Source organism: Aedes albopictus, chromosome 1, assembly GCF_035046485.1.
Source record: "Aedes albopictus strain Foshan chromosome 1, AalbF5, whole genome shotgun sequence".
Classification (NCBI taxonomy): domain Eukaryota; kingdom Metazoa; phylum Arthropoda; class Insecta; order Diptera; family Culicidae; genus Aedes; species Aedes albopictus.
The window spans coordinates 171,173,584-171,190,087 of NC_085136.1; the positions used below are offsets into that span (position 1 = coordinate 171,173,584).

Sequence of the window (16,504 nt, forward strand, 5' to 3'; positions counted from 1 at the left end):
TAGGTCCGGAATAGGCCACAGCTCACCGGATTGCTCCCCGGGACAGCAACATCAGCAAAAATGCATATTGGTAGGTATTCTGGACATTTTATTGGCAGTAGGAAGCCACCGCCGTGTTGCGTTATTTCCGTTCACCGGCAAAACTCACTCCGCTCGGGAACCCTGTGAAAGATCCGAACTTTATTTGATTGATTATGTTTTATTTGATTAATTATGGTTTCTCAATATGATGTTTATTCAGTTCGTCAAAGCCGGATACATTTTTTAATAATTCTGATGTGGCTTCGGAAACTGCTAAAGGCTAGTAATTTGTTGGATATTTGAATGCCTTTGGCCACCCATAATCTTTTTTTTTTTTGCTAGGTTTCTAGCTGCACTCTGAACAGAGTTGAAACCTCTACACTAGACCCGAAGATAGAAGAGAGTACGTAATCTTTCAGAAGCAGTTTGGCTGGCAAACTACGCGGAAAATGATATCCATTAAGACACTGTTGCCTACTGACTCAGAAAGTTACGGTAGAAGGTTGGAAAGTTTTCAATTGGTCAGTCAGTCAGCATTTGCCTATGTAGTGTTATGGTCACACGGTTTGTGTCTGTCTTCTTGTTTGGTTTTGTGGTATGGTTCAATATGTTTTTCTTCTCGTTAAGTCAGTTGTCGTATTTTTTTCATCGAATCAATCGAACCCTGTATGTTAAAATATAGTCGATCCTGTGTCAAATTGTTTTCTTGATTTCGCTAATCGTTTTCTACTTCTATGTGTTTATCTCTTGTGTCCTTAAATTGTCATCGGTCCAAAACCCAAAGAAACATGTAACTGAACTTCTAATATTTTTCTGTTGGTGTCATAATACCATCTAAGAGATAAACAAAAAAAAAACGCCAAGTTGGTTAGTTGATTTCAATAAAATTTTAAAATAATAAAGATTGTCGACTATTATGTATTCATCCCCCTACAAATACTATGAAATATATTCAAATTCGTTCAATTGTCCTATCGGTCCTACGTGAACCATGTCATTTTCTCAAGCGTAGCCTAGAAATGTCAACCTAGTCATACACAAGTAACGCTGTTCAATAAATAAAAAGCAGTCAGTTTTTGTCCAAAATGTCACGTCGAACGCATTGACGTCAACAATGAGTTTAAGTGTTCGCACGTTAGCTTCGAATCTATCAGCACAACTAAGTGCGGCAGATCTCCTTCCCACATTTCCCCATTCCCCACTTAAAGAAAATATGAACAACTAACATTGTAAAAATTCGAAAAAGCGACTATGACATTAATAAATTACTAATTAAAATCAACCGAGAAACGTGGGAAATAAAGCCCAAACAACATTTTGAAGTCAGCTGGCTTTAAAAGGTTCCAAAACCTGTCACAAATCCTAGAATACTTTTATTAGGATTTGAAACGATCATCAAAACCTTCTCAAATCTAACCGACTTGAAACTATTGCTTGGGAATAGACTCTACTGAGCCCCGGCGGTTCCTCCGTGTTTATCGAGCATGTCTGATGCATATGATCATCCATACTCCATCTGCAGCAGCCGGTTCGTGATGAACCGTTGGAGGCATGAACAGGAAGAGTGGGTGGTGGGTGAGGTGGCTGTTTTTTTTAGCTTTTTTAAATGATTATGACAGGTCTTAGTAGAGTCCACTATTTTTAATATCGATGTGTCGTCAAAAATATTTATCAATCGATATCGAAGTAACTTGGTTGTTATTGAGCTTTGCAAGGATTTCGCGACGATCGTGCAAATGTTCAATCTTTGACAGCACAATGTTCACACATCCAACAACAAAGGAAACAGTGCATAAACAAACCGATTAGTCGAAACATCACCCCAAAATAACGCTCCGTTACTCGAAAACTGTAGCGGCGACATCAACCAATGTATGCTGAAACCGGTGTGCATATTTTGTGGTAGGACAATTTTGTTTGCCTGTGCGTCGTATTTGGCGCAAGATCGTCAATATTTAAATTTCTTTATGAAACGATGTCGATCGCTATCGATTTTCGGTATGAACGTCTTTAAAGGCCGTTATAAAGAAATGTAAAGATTTTTAAAGAAATGGTTGACCGGGAAGGACTGCAGATCCAAGAGATATGGCGGGCTAGGTATGTAGAGTGCGATGAGAGGAATACGAATGTAGGTCAACCCGGAAAGACTCAGGCCAGATTACCGTAAATCAGTGGATGAGTTCAACACTATTCTGTCTGTATTTGCATTTAGGGGAGTTTTCTCCCCTTCTCTCATGTGCCTCATGTTGCCTTGTACCACAAACGAAATAAAAGCGATTTATCTTTGACGTAGAGCCATTTTTAACATATGGACTGAACTGGAAACTGAAACGACTTGTGATATAGGTTCTTCGCTTTTTAACCTAGCTTGTAATAGTTGAATCGAACTTGACAGTTTTTTCATGAGTTGTTATGTACATATTTTATAGTTCAGTCAAACTGGAGCCTCAATATTGCAATAAGGCTATCCATGAGACAGATGCGATCAGCTGATTTCTTTTGTTTACCATGTGATTTTGACATCCGATGATCGGAGTGACAGTTGACCACAAAAGAATTTGTTAAGCATCGATAACACTTAACGAAACTTTGTTAAGTTGTATTTACACTGTGTTTACATTTTTAGCTGTCACCCCCATCGCGGTAAGTCGCTATGGATAGCCTTATAACGGTTAAGCACGCTGTAACGATACTTATGTACACTCAGGAAAATTGCCTCATACTTAATGGCAAATATCCATGTGCCAAACCACATCCAAAGTATATGCAACCAATACCCGATTACGCAGGCAAATTAGCACATGAAAAGTATGTGCTCTAAATTGTATGAGTCGCTACTGTATGGTGCCTCATCAAAAGTATGAGTCGCACTAATGGAAAACATTTGTTTAGGGGTCATTCAAATATTACGTAACGCAATGAGGGGTGGGAGGGGGTCTAGCACTGTGTTACGCTTCATACAAAATTTCAAAATCTTCCATACAAAAGTTGTTACGTGGGGGAGGGAGGGGGTCTAAAATTGTAATATTTTGCGTTACGTAATATTTGAATGAACCCTTACCCCCATTGCAAAAATCCATGTCCCGGACACATAGAAGGAATGAAGATTTTTTTCCCAGTGTACCTCGTCACCCACTTCATGCAACTACATTAGTGGTCTAATAACATTTACCGCGCTCGGCATAGTTCCATTATGCCGCTCAAAATGTTGCCACAAATAATGCTTAGTTTGCAAAACCCAGTTATCTGGCTGGTGGGACATGGAAGCCTAAGCTTCAACTGTTCATACAATCAGAGGCTTGGACGAGTTTAGGTTAATTTGGCTATAACTGCCATTAACGAAGGAACATGACGAGATAATATAACATTATATCACGGAGACAAATTTCGTTCGTTTGAAACCAAAATATTCATGTTTATTCGGTAAACTGATAAAATATTTAAAACTAAAATATTAATTTTTAAAACAAACTCAATTACATATTGATTTTTACAATACTCATTGAAGAGCCCCCCGTTCCGCCGTTGAGAACATTAACAAAACTCTCAAGTTCCAGCTGCATCACCAAACAAGATTTCCTCTTGCAAAAAAGGCAAGTTTCACCAAAAGTTTCCACGAAATCCCATTGATTTCGGTAGCGTATGTTATCTACATGATGTTGGCATTGAAAGTGCCATGCAGGAAGTGGATTTTCCTAGAGAAGGAAATAATTTTGTAAATTTAATTGGAAAACAAATATTTCCGTAGGGCCGACCTGCCACAAAAAAAAACAAAAAAAAATACATTTGTTTCTAACATAACCAGTCAGAAGATACATGTTTGTTTCAAAAATGGATTGAATTTGCTTCAAATGTGACGTTCGATTTGTTCCAAACAGTTTTATTTTTGTTGCCAGAACAAATTGACAATTAATTTGAGTTTACCTGAAATATTTTTGATTTTACCATGCTTTTTTCTGCGTGATGGTTTATCTAATGTAAAACAATAAGGCAATCCATGAGACAGATGCGATCAGCTGATTTTTTTGTTTACCATGTATTTTTGACATCCGATTATCGGGGTGACAGTTGAATACAAAGGAATTTGTTAAGCACCGACCACACTTGACGAAACTTTGTTAAGTTGCACTCACACTATGTTTACAGTTTTGGCTGTCACCCCCATCGCGAGAAGTCGTCATGGATTGCCTTATACAACATAACAAAAGAGAACATTTCCTAAACCTTTTGATTAAATGTATAGCCAGTAGTGAAATTAATTAAAAACAATATATTTACGGTACATTTTATTGTTTGAAACTATACATGTACCCTCGCATGTACCATACAATATACGGTATATTAAAGCCCACGTATCAGTATTTCGAACAATTCATTTACAATAAAATGTATGGTTTTGCAAAAATATATATGTATATGGAGAAAAATATTTTTTGTATTGTTACGATACTTAACAACCTGTATAATATATTGTAAAAATCTTATTTACAATTCACTGTGTGCTGAGTAAAAAATAAAAGCTGTTTAGCCAAATTTGAGTTTTTCAAACTTATTCCCAAGGTTAAAATATTTTTCAGTGTAAGGCAATCCATGACGACATAATAACGCGATGCAAGTATAGACACTATAGATTCCATAGACTCGCGGAGGTTCAAAAAGTTTTTTTGGCAACCATGGAAAACCAATATTTTTGCTGGCATCCCTGAAAAAGGTTCATGCCTCCAAATAAATTTGTTTTTGTTGTCAACTAGTCGGGTTGTTTTGATGTGAAACTTCGTGCGCGTAAACAAAAAGTTAAAAAATGAAGTGCAAAGCTAAATACTGTAATAATGAATCAAGAAGCGGTGTACATAATGTGTCATTCTTCCGCTTCCCACGTAATAATAAAGAGTGCGATGAGTGGAAACGATTTTGCGGTCTTCCAGCAGATTTCACCCCCACCGGCCAACATCGTATTTGCAGCGTAAGTTTTTCACATTAAATTCGCAACATGGATCTGTTGAGGGTCTAATAATACGAATACTTCAGCTGCACTTCCGCGAGGAGGACATCTATATGGACGTGCACGGGAAGCTGCACAGGATGTCAAAATCGGTTCCGGTGTTTGAGACAGTCGCTCAAGTGGGCGAAACAACGCGGCGCAGCAAGTTGTCTCTGAGTTATGAGTCGGATGCGGAGAACACACCACCGAACACACTGCCATCTCAAAATGTGTGTGAACCATCAGAAAAACCACAGGAATACATGGAGTATGAATTTCTCGATGAGGCGTTTGTTCATCCCGAGGGATTAGGTTTTGGATCCAGTGTAAACTGTGCTTCCAATGCTAACGAAACACACAGCAGTTGTGCCAATTGCGTGACATCGGCTCAGAAACGGGAAAAGGACAGAAGGTATTTTCTAGATTACCCTTTGAAGCAAGATGAACTTCAGCTTTCCTTCATTAAATCCCAGACGTACTTCCGTTTATGTTTCCAAAACAGGCAGAAGGCAGTAAGCTGTAATGCCTATAGTTTCCGCTACTGTGCAAAAAGATAGGACAAGTGATTGGCCAGGAGATTCCGCTCTCGAAACTACTTGAGCAGTTTGCGAATGATAAGCAAGAGAATGTCCAAAAATTACATCACACATTGTCTCTTTTCAACCTTCCTCCTCCTTATGCCACATTTTTTTATCAGACCTCTGGATGTTTTGTGTAGGTTGCCACACTTTGCTGAATAATCTTTTTTTTTTTCTAAAAGTTTGAAGTAATTTATGGACGTTCCCCAAGGGAATGTCTTGTGCAAATTATTCAAAACATTCAAAAGGAGCAATCACCATTCCGTGCGGACAGCTGACGTCACCTGATCATTACTTTCCCTATCGTTTTGCACAGTATACGAAGTGTAAACAAACCATAACAGTTTGCTTGAAAAAACGCCTTAGATTTAAAGAGAAAGAGGTTTGCAAAAAATAATCATTTCATGCGCCTCGTAATGTATTAACGGTATTAACCTGTTCAAAACATATTTGATTACAGACTCATAAAGCGTGTCCAGAATGCGAATGCCGCACTCAAACGGAAGCTTGAATCCTTCGAGAACAACCCGGAGACCGAAAAGATTCGTAAGGAACTGGGAGATGATCAGTACAAGTTGATTACGTCCGGGTTGATCAGAATTGGCAAATGGTCCAATGAAAGCATAATGGAAGGTCTAAGGACTAGATTTGCGTGTGGATCAAAGGCTTACGAAATTGAACGAAGGAAACGGAGGCTTCCCAGTTCCAGGACTTTATGCGAAAGATTGCAAAGCCTGAGGTTCGACAGCGGCTGTTTGGACGAAATTTTTGATATCCTGAGCCTGAAAATCAAGCAGCTACCGGATGACGACAAGGATTGCGTCTTACTCTTTGATGAGATGGCGATACAATCAGGAACCGACTATTGTCCTAACTTGAAAAAGTTTGTTGGAAATGTCACACTCCCAGAGCACACAGGTATTGCAAACCATGCACTTGTGTTTATGCTCGCAGGTGTCAAAACACACTGGAAGCAGGTTATAGGATACCATTTCACAGGGGATTCCATCAATAATGGATGTCTCAAGGACATAATTTTTGAGCTGATCCGAAAAGCTGAAGGAATTGGGTTTCGCGTACACGCTGTGGTTTGTGACTGTGGGGGTAAGCAATCTTGTCAGATGATCTCGTATTTCACATTTTCATTAGAAACAATTCGATTTGAATATGTTGCTAGTTTGCTGAAAATCAGGGACAAATACGACCTTAGAGCACATCTAGGAGCAGTTAAATACAAATATATTGCGCTCCGTACTACTGTTTTCATATTGAAATAATAGTTTTAATTACTGGAGGTAAATGCAAAATATGATGAAGCCACAGCCTGAACTTTCAAGAGCACAAATCTGAAAAACCAAATGCCGGTTTGCGCTGAAAAGTTGATCAATTGGTTACCCGGTGGTAGTGACCAATCGATCAACTTTTAAGAGCAAACCGTCCTGGTGTTCTTCAGATTTGTGCTCTTGAATATTCAGGCTGAGGCTTCGTCATATTCACCTTAATTGCATTTAAACAATAGGCTTCGTGGTCGTGCGGCTAAGGTCACCAAGCCTTTAGTCGCATCGTGCTAAGGAGCGCGGGTTCGATTCCCGCCGCAGCTGTCAGGAAAAGTTTTTGGCTGTGCCACTGGGCGTTGCATGCTAGTCCGTTGTCTAGTGCCGTGCTTCCTTCAAAGAGCAAATAGCTCACTAAAAGCATTAAACGTGTCTATGTCTTTTAATAGTTCTAGAGCATCAAGAATGATTAAATTTTGAATGATAAAATTGAACATTACATCTACAATTGGTCAGCGTTCAGTCAGAGTGGACTGCGCGATTTTTCGGGCAGATAAAGATAAGCTGAGGAATTCAGTAAACCTGAACTTTTCGACTTTATTTTGATGCAGATGTGTCATTACATAAAAGCGTAATAGTATTTCTGAAAATAACGGCAGAGATTTTTAATTTCAAGCGCTTGCAGGAGATTTTCTCAAAATCATTAAAAAGCAAATGGTCCGGTCTGACTTAACGCCGACCAATTACGGGAATGGAATGTCTCACTTTTTTTTAAAATTATATTTCACTGATTATATTGATTACAGGAAACAACAAACGACTTTGGAATGACATTGGCGTACAACATTCACAGTATGCGGTCATGACTAATAAGCCGGTGCAACATCCTTGCGATGGCAATCGTAAATTAGAAGTCGTTCCGGATGTAGTCCATGTGTGTAAGAGCATGGTCCACGGATGGATTGCCAACAGGACCATTACTCTTCCAGCTAAAATTGTTCAACAGAATCGACTAAGCACGCCGGTAGCTGATATACATCATCTATGCGACCTGGTTGCTTTCGAAGAACAGTGTGATCTAAAAATGGCTTCTGGATTGACTAAGGACGACGTAAACTTTGCGAAAACTGTATCAAATTTCGAAAAGATGAAAGTCAAAAATGCAACAAAATATATCAGTCACACAGTTGCAGCTGCACTAAAGCTTTATGCAAAAGAAAGCGGTAGAGCCGAAGTACTGACTACCGCCTACGTGATCGAATGTATGGCAAAATGGTTTGCGCTTATGACTTCCCGTACAAGGGCACTAGGATTAAGTTTGACAGATGGTAAGGCTTATGAAAAAGCTGTTCAAGAGCTTCAAGAGTTTTGCTCACTTGTTTTCGCATTTAAAGTTGGATATAAGGGCAGCTGGAAGCCATGGCAATCAGCTGTGATACTATCTACTGGCAGTTTTCTAAGATTGAGCGCATATTTCTTGAAAGTGAGAAACTACTCCTTCATATTAGGTAGTAGATTCACCCAAGATTGCCTTGAGAACATTTTCTCTCAAATCAGACGACGACAGTTGCGCCCTTCAGCTCTGCAATTTAAAGATAATTTAAGATTGCTCACCGTCTCACAGTATATGGAAGATATCAGCAACAGCTCCTACAATTGGGATTCACGAGAATGGCTTCTCAAGTTTCCAGAGTACTTAAATAACCTAAAAGACACTTCTGAAGACGTTAAAAACACGATAGCTGCTTTGCCGGATGAGCCTAAATTTGGAAACTTTGTGAAGCAAGATCTAGTTGCGACCGAAGACGAAAATGCATGTATAGAAGAATGCAGTAATTTATGCAATCGGCTCTCGGAACAGAACGCATTATACTACATAGCTGGTATGGTGATGTCTCAAATTCGTCGTAGATATGATGTTTGCCCTCAATGTATCGATAGTTGCATCGCACACGATATGCCTTCCATCGATGTCATATTTTTTACTCAGTTAAAGGATTTCACCGGAAGCGCTCTGGTTTATGTAAATTTATCCACGTATAACTTTTTTCTAGAATTGGAGGAGATTTTCAAAAGAAATATCGAAATGCTTAAAATATTGAATCAGGACTTGGAAAACGTGCTTTTTTCATTAATGTCGGGTGTACCCGCAGCCCACATGCCCGATTGTCATAATATCAAAATAAAAATCATAAAAAGGTTTATTCAGTTCCGTCTCAAAGTCAGTCGAGAAAAACAACAGCGAGAAAGGCGACATGATAGTAAGTCAATGGCAATATAATTATCAATGAAGGCGATATCAGTTATTCATCCTGAAATCAAAATTATTTGTTGTTGGACATGTATCTCAATATTTTATTATTTTTCGTAATAAAAAGCTTTTTTTTGTTAAACAGCATTAGTTTGTTTTATTTTAAAAAGAAATGCTTTCATAAACAACAATAAAAACCAGTTGTATATTTATCGATATTTACCATTGAAAAAACGAAAACTTTATTCCTTTTTCAATTTCTAAAATTACAATACTTCCCACAAAAAATATACCATGATGACGTCATGCTCGTTTGGCTACACGAACTGACAGTTCGTTTGGCTACAGTTGTCTTCGTCTCCGCGAGTCTATGGAATCTATAGTGTCTATAGATGCAAGTCGCGATGGGGGTGACAGCTGAAATTGTAAACACAGTGTATGTATAGCTTACCAAATTTTCGTCGAGTGTTCGGTGCTTAACAAATTCCTTTGTGTTCAACTGTCACCTGAGATGAAATTTGTACAGAGTTAGATATTGACCGTCCAGTTCCAAACTGTTCACGACCATTTGAAACAGTCGACGTTTCAAACGGTCGGTTAACGGTTGCTGACGGATTTGACAGCAAAAATGAGCGTGAAAGATTTCGCGCGCAAACGCGTATTTAAAAACATTCAATTGGTGAAACAAGGACAGCTGACCGGGCGCCAACTGATTCCTTGATCAGCTGTTGCCGGCAGCCAAGCCGCCAGCTTTTTGGCGCGGACGTCAGGGGTGTTCAGATGCAATGTTTATCAATTAATAAATTTATGAGGATATTTTTTCCACGATAAATGTTTTGCATTTTCTAAAATAAGGTGTAATAAAGGCAATTTACATAAGAACCAAGATAATTACCTATGTTTGAAGTTCTTGAAGACCTGAATGTTTGGAATAATGGTGTGCTCGAAATCAATTTGCTGATTGATCGATTTCTATAGAATACATCGAGAACCCCCTCGATATTCGACGACTGTTCTGAACAGTTTCACAAACAGTCGGGATAATCCAACTTTGAACTGAATACACAATACTGAACGTACCTAACTCTATACACAATTTCAAATCAATCGGTTTAAATTGACTTAGGTATAGCAGCAAGCTTCCAAGATGTTAGGCTTCATCTTCCGCGTGGCTAAAAGTTTTAAAAATGTACAGTGTCTAAAATCTCTTTATTGCTCAGCTCACTAGTTAGGTCAGTTATAGAATATTCAGCAGTTGTTTGGGCACCGTACTACCAAAATAGTATTTGTCGTCTCGAGGCGATTCAACGTAAATTTGTGCGCTTCGCCTTACGTGTCATCTCCCGTGGAGCTTGAGAGATGAACTTACCAAACTACGAAGATCGTTGTAGACTTATTGGGTTAGAACTCCTCCGTGTACGGCGCGAAGTTTAAAAATCAATGTTTATTTCTTATCTTCTACAATCAAGAATTGATTGCCCGCCGTTGCTTTCGCAGTTGCCTTTGAATGTTCCACACCGTCGACTTCGGAATAATTCTTTTCTTTTTCTTCGAGGTGCTGGTACAAATTATGGGCATAACGAACCGTTCCTGGCAATGTGTCGCACCTTTAAACGCTGCTTTTCCGAGTTCGATTTTCATCTCTCTCGGGGTACTCCCCGAAAAAAATACTACCAGATACTTGCCTCCCCTTCGCCTTAAAATCGGCCTCTAGTTTCGTTAGTTAGGATAGTTTAAGTAATAATAAGCTTTCTGTGATGTTAGATTTAAACAACATTGCGACACTGATTTTTCATTTGGGCCTAACTGACATTTTCGAATTCTCTTAATCGATCCGCTCTTTATGTTATCACAGAATGTGTATTGAGTTTTCCAAAGATTTTTTGGTTGAAATGTGAAGAAGACGACTACATGTTGCTATAGAAATAAAAATAATAATGATTTTGTTTGTTTTGATCAAGTAATTAGCGAAAGAGAGAGTCGACGAAGAGCAATCGATCAAGTCAGTTAGGCCCTTATGAAAAATCATTGTCGAATTGTATCATTGGGAATCCATGTATTATTCTGTTGGTACGAAAAGACGAGGAGGTTTTGCGCCCATTTGAGAAAGGACTACTCAAACGGGCTTTTCCCTGCTCCAAATAAAGATAAACATAAAATAGGTACTCCAGTCCAAATGGTACAAGACCCTATCTAAAAAAACACGGACGCGTTTAGTACTTCCAGTGAGCAGTTCGCTCTTTGAAGGAAGCACGACACTAGACAACGGACTAGCATGCAACGCCCAGTGGCACAGCCGAAAACTTTTCCTGACAGCTGCGGCGGGCATCGAACCCGCGCTCCTTAGAACGATGCGACTAAGTGCTTGGTGACACTAGCTGCACGACCACGAACCCACACGGTTTATATGGTAAAATACAAAAAAATGGAAAAACTCAAGCACCTGTATACTGAGTTCCACATTGGTCCCATATCAACAGTGCAAAATTTCAGATCGATCGGATAAACTATATTTTAGCGCCCGCCATTCTTAGTTTTTCATACGATTTACTATAGGGAAATTTTACCAGGATGCGACCATTCATTTGCAAAGATTTACGTTCACTTGCTATTATCTCAGTTCAGAAGCATGCTATCGAAAAACAATGTTAATGTATGGATGAATTTAACCTTGTAGTTTTATCTGAAAGTTTGCCGAATAACATTGGGGTCGCACACGCATACCAAAGTCGTGAGCAAGCTGTGAAGGCAACTCTTCACAGCGTGAATGTAATTTACATTCACCGCGTGGAGAGTTGCCTTCACAGCTCGCTCACAACTTTGGTATACGTTTGCGACCCCAATGTTATTCGGCAAACTTTCAGATAAAACTACACTCAGCGAAGTAAACTACCGAAATTCATCAAAATACCTTATGAAATTTAGCCATAACTGTTAAGTATGGATGCCATAAGAATACCTTATGAAAATTGAACATGCTTATTATGACCTAATTACATAAGATAAACTTATGAAAAGAGCAGAAAAATCACAAAATGATGCAAATTGGAATCGATCCATGAACGTCGAGATCACTGAGCTCGTGCCCAACCCACGCGGCTATCGACGCTTGAGAATGTCGTGTTGCTAAAATGTGTATAAAAGCCAAACTGTGAGTCGATGCTGCGTCATAGATCGACCTTATGAAAATCGTTCTAGCCGTTATGAATTGTTTAAAGGCCATTTCATAAGTTAGACCTTATGATAATGTTAGTTTTATTTGCCTGGGTGTACAAGGTTAAATTCATCCATACATTGTTTTTCGATAGCATGCGTCTGAACTGAGATAATACCGTCAGTGTACCACTAGCCGCTCATGACCCAATAGCCGCTCACTGTTGCAAAAATCAAGTTTACACGCATAAATACACTCTTTTCGGTGCTGATATTCTTGGACAATATAAATTAGACGAGAGCAAAGCCATTTTATGGAATATTTACCGGATAACATAAATTTTAAAAACAAAACAATGAAATTTTTTGAGCGGCCATTGGGCCCAAAAAAAGCTGTAGCTAATTCCATGTGTTCCAATAACCGCTCACGCAAAAAAATACGTCAAAATCGTAAAAAATAATTGTAAAAACATAGAGTTGCAAAAATAATGCACTTTTCCGCAAAAGTCTATTTAAAAGATGGCATAAATTTGTTCGTGAGCGGAATTAGGACCACTTTGGTCTCACACCAAATGTAATAAAATCATACTTTTATGAAAAGTTTTACATAAGTCTTGATTTGTATCTGATTGCACTTAGATTGAACTAACATAAAATGGAAAAACATTACAAATTGGCTTAACAGTCATTCAACAGATGATGTTTTTCTGCGAAACTGGCCTTAGATGAGCGGAATCTGGTACCCTGATGGTTGCAAGTGAATGTAAGTCTTTGCAACTGAATGGTCGCACCCTTGAATTTTACTCCTGCAAAGAAAAATCGATACACGGAGAATAATGGGTCCGGTTTGAAACAACAAACAGGTTTGTTATTTTTTAAACTAGAAAAATAGTAGTTTTTAAACAAAATTTTGTTGTTCCAAACCAAACATTTTGATTAGAAACAACCACCGGTTCCAGTTGTTTCTACTTACAGCAGTAAAACGTAAACAAAATCGATAACAGTAGTTTCATACTATCACGTTTGTTGTATCCCAACAAAACATTAGTTTGTTTTTACTAATATCTGGTTTGTTAATTCTGGTGATGATTGCAAGAATCAAACCAAACAATTAGTTATTTCAAACCAAAGCAGTCGGTCGAAACAAACTAATATTTCGTTTGAAGAAATTACAACTAATATCTTAGTTCAAAGCAAACCAATATTTTAGTTTGTTCAACTTTTTTCGTTCATCGCCAGTTTTGGTCTGCTGACTGATTTTGTGCAACAATCACATTCCACGGTGCATGTAACTGAAGTTTGTGTTGCCATCATTTTCGGTTTGCGCTCTGGCCTAGAGAAGGGTTTCTACCTTGGAAGAGAAGCGCAAAGTTATCATTCAACATGTAAGTAAACTTTACATTTCAGATTCATCGTAAATTTAATATTTACTAGCACATCTTTTTGTTACATATTTCAGAGGTCTTAGAGGGCACCAATTCTTGTATTCTACGGCCATTTATATTACGCATTGATCCCAGCACACTTTCGGAGGATAACCTGAATGAAATGGCCGGCTACACTATAGTGTAAGTGTAGTATAAGTGTAGTAAGTGTAGTATAAGCACATACAGGAAAACAACCTCGATGGAGATCCAGATTGAATTGTGATTCTAAGTGATGTGTGTGCCCATTTAAAAACATATTTATAATGGTTTTTCAAATAAACGAACAATAATACAACATGTTTATTTTCCATTGAAATGCGAATAAAAGGAAGGTGGAATGAAGAAGAAGATTGAGGAAAGGGAGGATGAAGAAGAAGAAGTAAAAATACATAATAAGTAACTTCAACAAACATGTTGTTTGATTCGAACGACGGCGTTTGTTATTTTGAACTATATATTAGTAGAATTAAACTAAGCCGTATTGGCTGGTTCAACTACCATTTCGGTTTGTTTACGAAACTGTCAAAATTGAACAACGTACAGAATGGTAAAATCAAACTAACGTTTGTTGAATTTGCTAGCAATATTTTTACTGATATGTTGGTTTATTTCAACCGACGTGGGTAGTTAAAATAACTAATATTTTGTTTGTGCCAAATTTAAACTGGCATTCCGGTTGAATCAAACTAATAATTGTTTGTCTTTACTAATTATTTTTCTCCGTGTAGGAGTCACCCCTACCTAGATCCCTAAAAATAAATCGATGAATGATTTCTGTAGAAAACTTCACTAGGTATTAGACACATATGTGTATTAGACCTCCGAAGACTGCAAACCGATGCGACGTTCGTGGAAAAAGTTATTTTAGGCCTCATCCGATCGATAAAATGATGGGATTTTATAACCTGTGGCGATTTTCTTTAAAAAAGTGATTTTCCCCATACTAAATCGTATGAGAACTTGAAATGGCTGGTGCTAAAATATAGTAGTTTCTCCGATCGAGCTGAAATTTTGCACAGTTGATATGGGGCCAAAATGGAACTCAAAAAGTGTACAGGGGTATGTAAAATGCCTTTTTGTGTCCCACGCTAATCCATATACGGGAGAACAAAAATGTTTACAAAGTTCTTACAGTTTTTTATGCACGGGAAATTTGAACACAAATCACTACCACAGAGGCTTTTGAATTGGTCAATACTTTCCTTGACCTGATAAACAGTGTAAACTAGCAGGCTACCGTTAATAAAGTTACAATTACAATTACATAAAAAATACAAAACAAAAAAAATCAAATGGAATGAATTGAAATGGTTATAGCATAGCAGCAAGTGCCCAAAGTAGGTGCATCCGCCCAAGATCCTAAATACAATAGTCCATTTTACGAGCCGATTTTATGAATGAATTTTGGCAGGAGGTAGCGTCCGTGAAAATCAATATCATCTTCAACATTGTTGTCACTTCGTAAAATGGCTCATTACTCCTACCTGTTCTGATCAGAACAGAAGCATCGAAATCACTTCCAAAACAATGAAAGATGAAAGCGAAGCAAATTTACCGGATCTTTGGGGAGAGTATGGCGGCGGATATTTCGGATGGAACAAATTGATCGTGGGTACTTACAGTATTTGCCAGTTATTTTTTTTATTCATCAACTATGGCGCCAAATGGCCACCGGAATATCAACAAAATGGTCATTCCCTCAATCCAGATGCGTAGAGATGATGAATAAAACGAACCGCAAAAGGAAACATCCGGGGCATTTTAATCCAGCTAGAAACAACACAAACAATTGAGGTTAGGGTCAGTTTCTGTATTTACAACTTTCTAACAAACCTTCCGGAAGCCGATGTCCTTGGCGTATTCCCTGAAACATTGACGGCAAATGTTCAAGCCGTATTTGCGGATCATACCGTGGTTGTTGGAACAGGCCCGACTGTAAAATAAAAAAAAAAAAGGAAACTGTTACTTTCGAGACTTACCAACGTCATGGCGTCGAGTACACATGTGCTGAATGTATTCGTCGATTCAAAGCCAATTTGGCACCTTTCTTTTAAAAAATCCAGCACACCATAATTAAACACTAAATTTCACACCAATATTTACCAGAATCGGGAGCCCTGTCCGTATTTTCGGGGATGCGAATACCAGAGATCAGCGAAACCCATTTTGTCTGCTCGGAATTTTTAGCAAGAAAGAACTTTTTGACGTTTTACACCGCGATGGTGATAAAAATGAAAATTCAAAGCTGCCAACCTAAACAAAGCAAAAAATGTAGTCGAACATTTGAAAATATTTATCAATAAATGACAGTTCACATCACACTGAAAATAAATCTCAGAATATTTGCGCATTTCCCACCCCACCGGCAGGGTTGCCACACATACAGATTAATCTGTATTTTACAGATTTTACGGAAATTTTCCGATACAGAATCTGTATAATATACATATATATTATACAGAATTACAGATTTTTTGAAAACTTAGAAATTATTCAGATTTTACAGATATGTTTACAGATTTTCTGAAAAAAAAAGATTCATACAGATTTTTGAGCTAAAGTTAAAATACAAATTTTGGATATTGCTGTCAACAAAAAATCAGCGTGACAATCCCAGTTAGAGTTATAAATACTTGAATTTTCTTTGTTTCTTAGTCGATTTTTTGCCTTTTTTTTCAATAATTATTGATACAGATTGAAAATACAGATTTTTTGCTTTGAAATACAGATATACGGATCTTTTACGAAAAATCTGGAGCTCGATTTCAAAAGGTCGTATGTACTTTTGTCGATTGAAAATTCGATCAGTTGGATTCGCT

The 16,504-nt window shown here is 38.0% G+C and overlaps 2 protein-coding genes and 1 long non-coding RNA gene across 3 annotated transcripts; 2 read left to right on the top strand and 1 right to left on the bottom strand.

Moving 5' to 3' along the window:
- The first annotated feature begins 1,979 nt into the window (after positions 1-1,979).
- On the top strand, positions 1,980-6,974 carry LOC134285291 (uncharacterized). The gene is made up of 3 exons (XM_062845838.1): positions 1,980-4,984; positions 5,050-5,414; positions 6,041-6,974. Exons 1-3 carry the CDS (start codon positions 4,823-4,825, stop codon positions 6,855-6,857), a joined length of 1,344 nt encoding a protein of 447 aa, XP_062701822.1. The 5' UTR covers positions 1,980-4,822; the 3' UTR covers positions 6,858-6,974.
- A 4,965-nt stretch (positions 6,975-11,939) lies between these two features.
- LOC134285292 (uncharacterized) lies at positions 11,940-15,444 on the top strand. The gene is made up of 2 exons (XR_009996273.1): positions 11,940-13,643; positions 13,718-15,444. It is a non-coding gene; the product is annotated as an uncharacterized LOC134285292 (long non-coding RNA).
- On the bottom strand, positions 15,302-15,966 carry LOC109406360 (small ribosomal subunit protein uS14). The gene is made up of 3 exons (XM_019679460.3): positions 15,789-15,966; positions 15,519-15,618; positions 15,302-15,455 (listed from the first exon to the last, which is right to left on the bottom strand). The coding sequence occupies exons 1-3, from the start codon at positions 15,848-15,850 to the stop codon at positions 15,447-15,449; spliced, it is 171 nt and encodes a 56-aa protein (XP_019535005.1). The 5' UTR covers positions 15,851-15,966; the 3' UTR covers positions 15,302-15,446.
- Positions 15,967-16,504: the final 538 nt, after the last annotated feature.

What these genes read in the sequence shown, in the direction of transcription:
- LOC134285291 (XM_062845838.1), top strand. Translation starts at nt 4,823, where the DNA reads ATGAAGTGCAAAGCTAAATACTGTAATAATGAATCAAGAAGCGGTGTA. An exon ending in GCCAACATCGTATTTGCAGC is followed by an intron (nt 4,985 to 5,049) that starts GTAAGTTTTTCA and finishes CGAATACTTCAG; the next exon opens with CTGCACTTCCGCGAGGAGGA. An exon ending in AAACGGGAAAAGGACAGAAG is followed by an intron (nt 5,415 to 6,040) that starts GTATTTTCTAGA and finishes ATTTGATTACAG; the next exon opens with ACTCATAAAGCGTGTCCAGA.
- LOC109406360 (XM_019679460.3), bottom strand. Translation starts at nt 15,850, where the DNA reads ATGGGTTTCGCTGATCTCTGGTATTCGCATCCCCGAAAATACGGACAG. An exon ending in GGACAGGGCTCCCGATTCTG is followed by an intron (nt 15,619 to 15,788) that starts GTAAATATTGGT and finishes TTTATTTTACAG; the next exon opens with TCGGGCCTGTTCCAACAACC.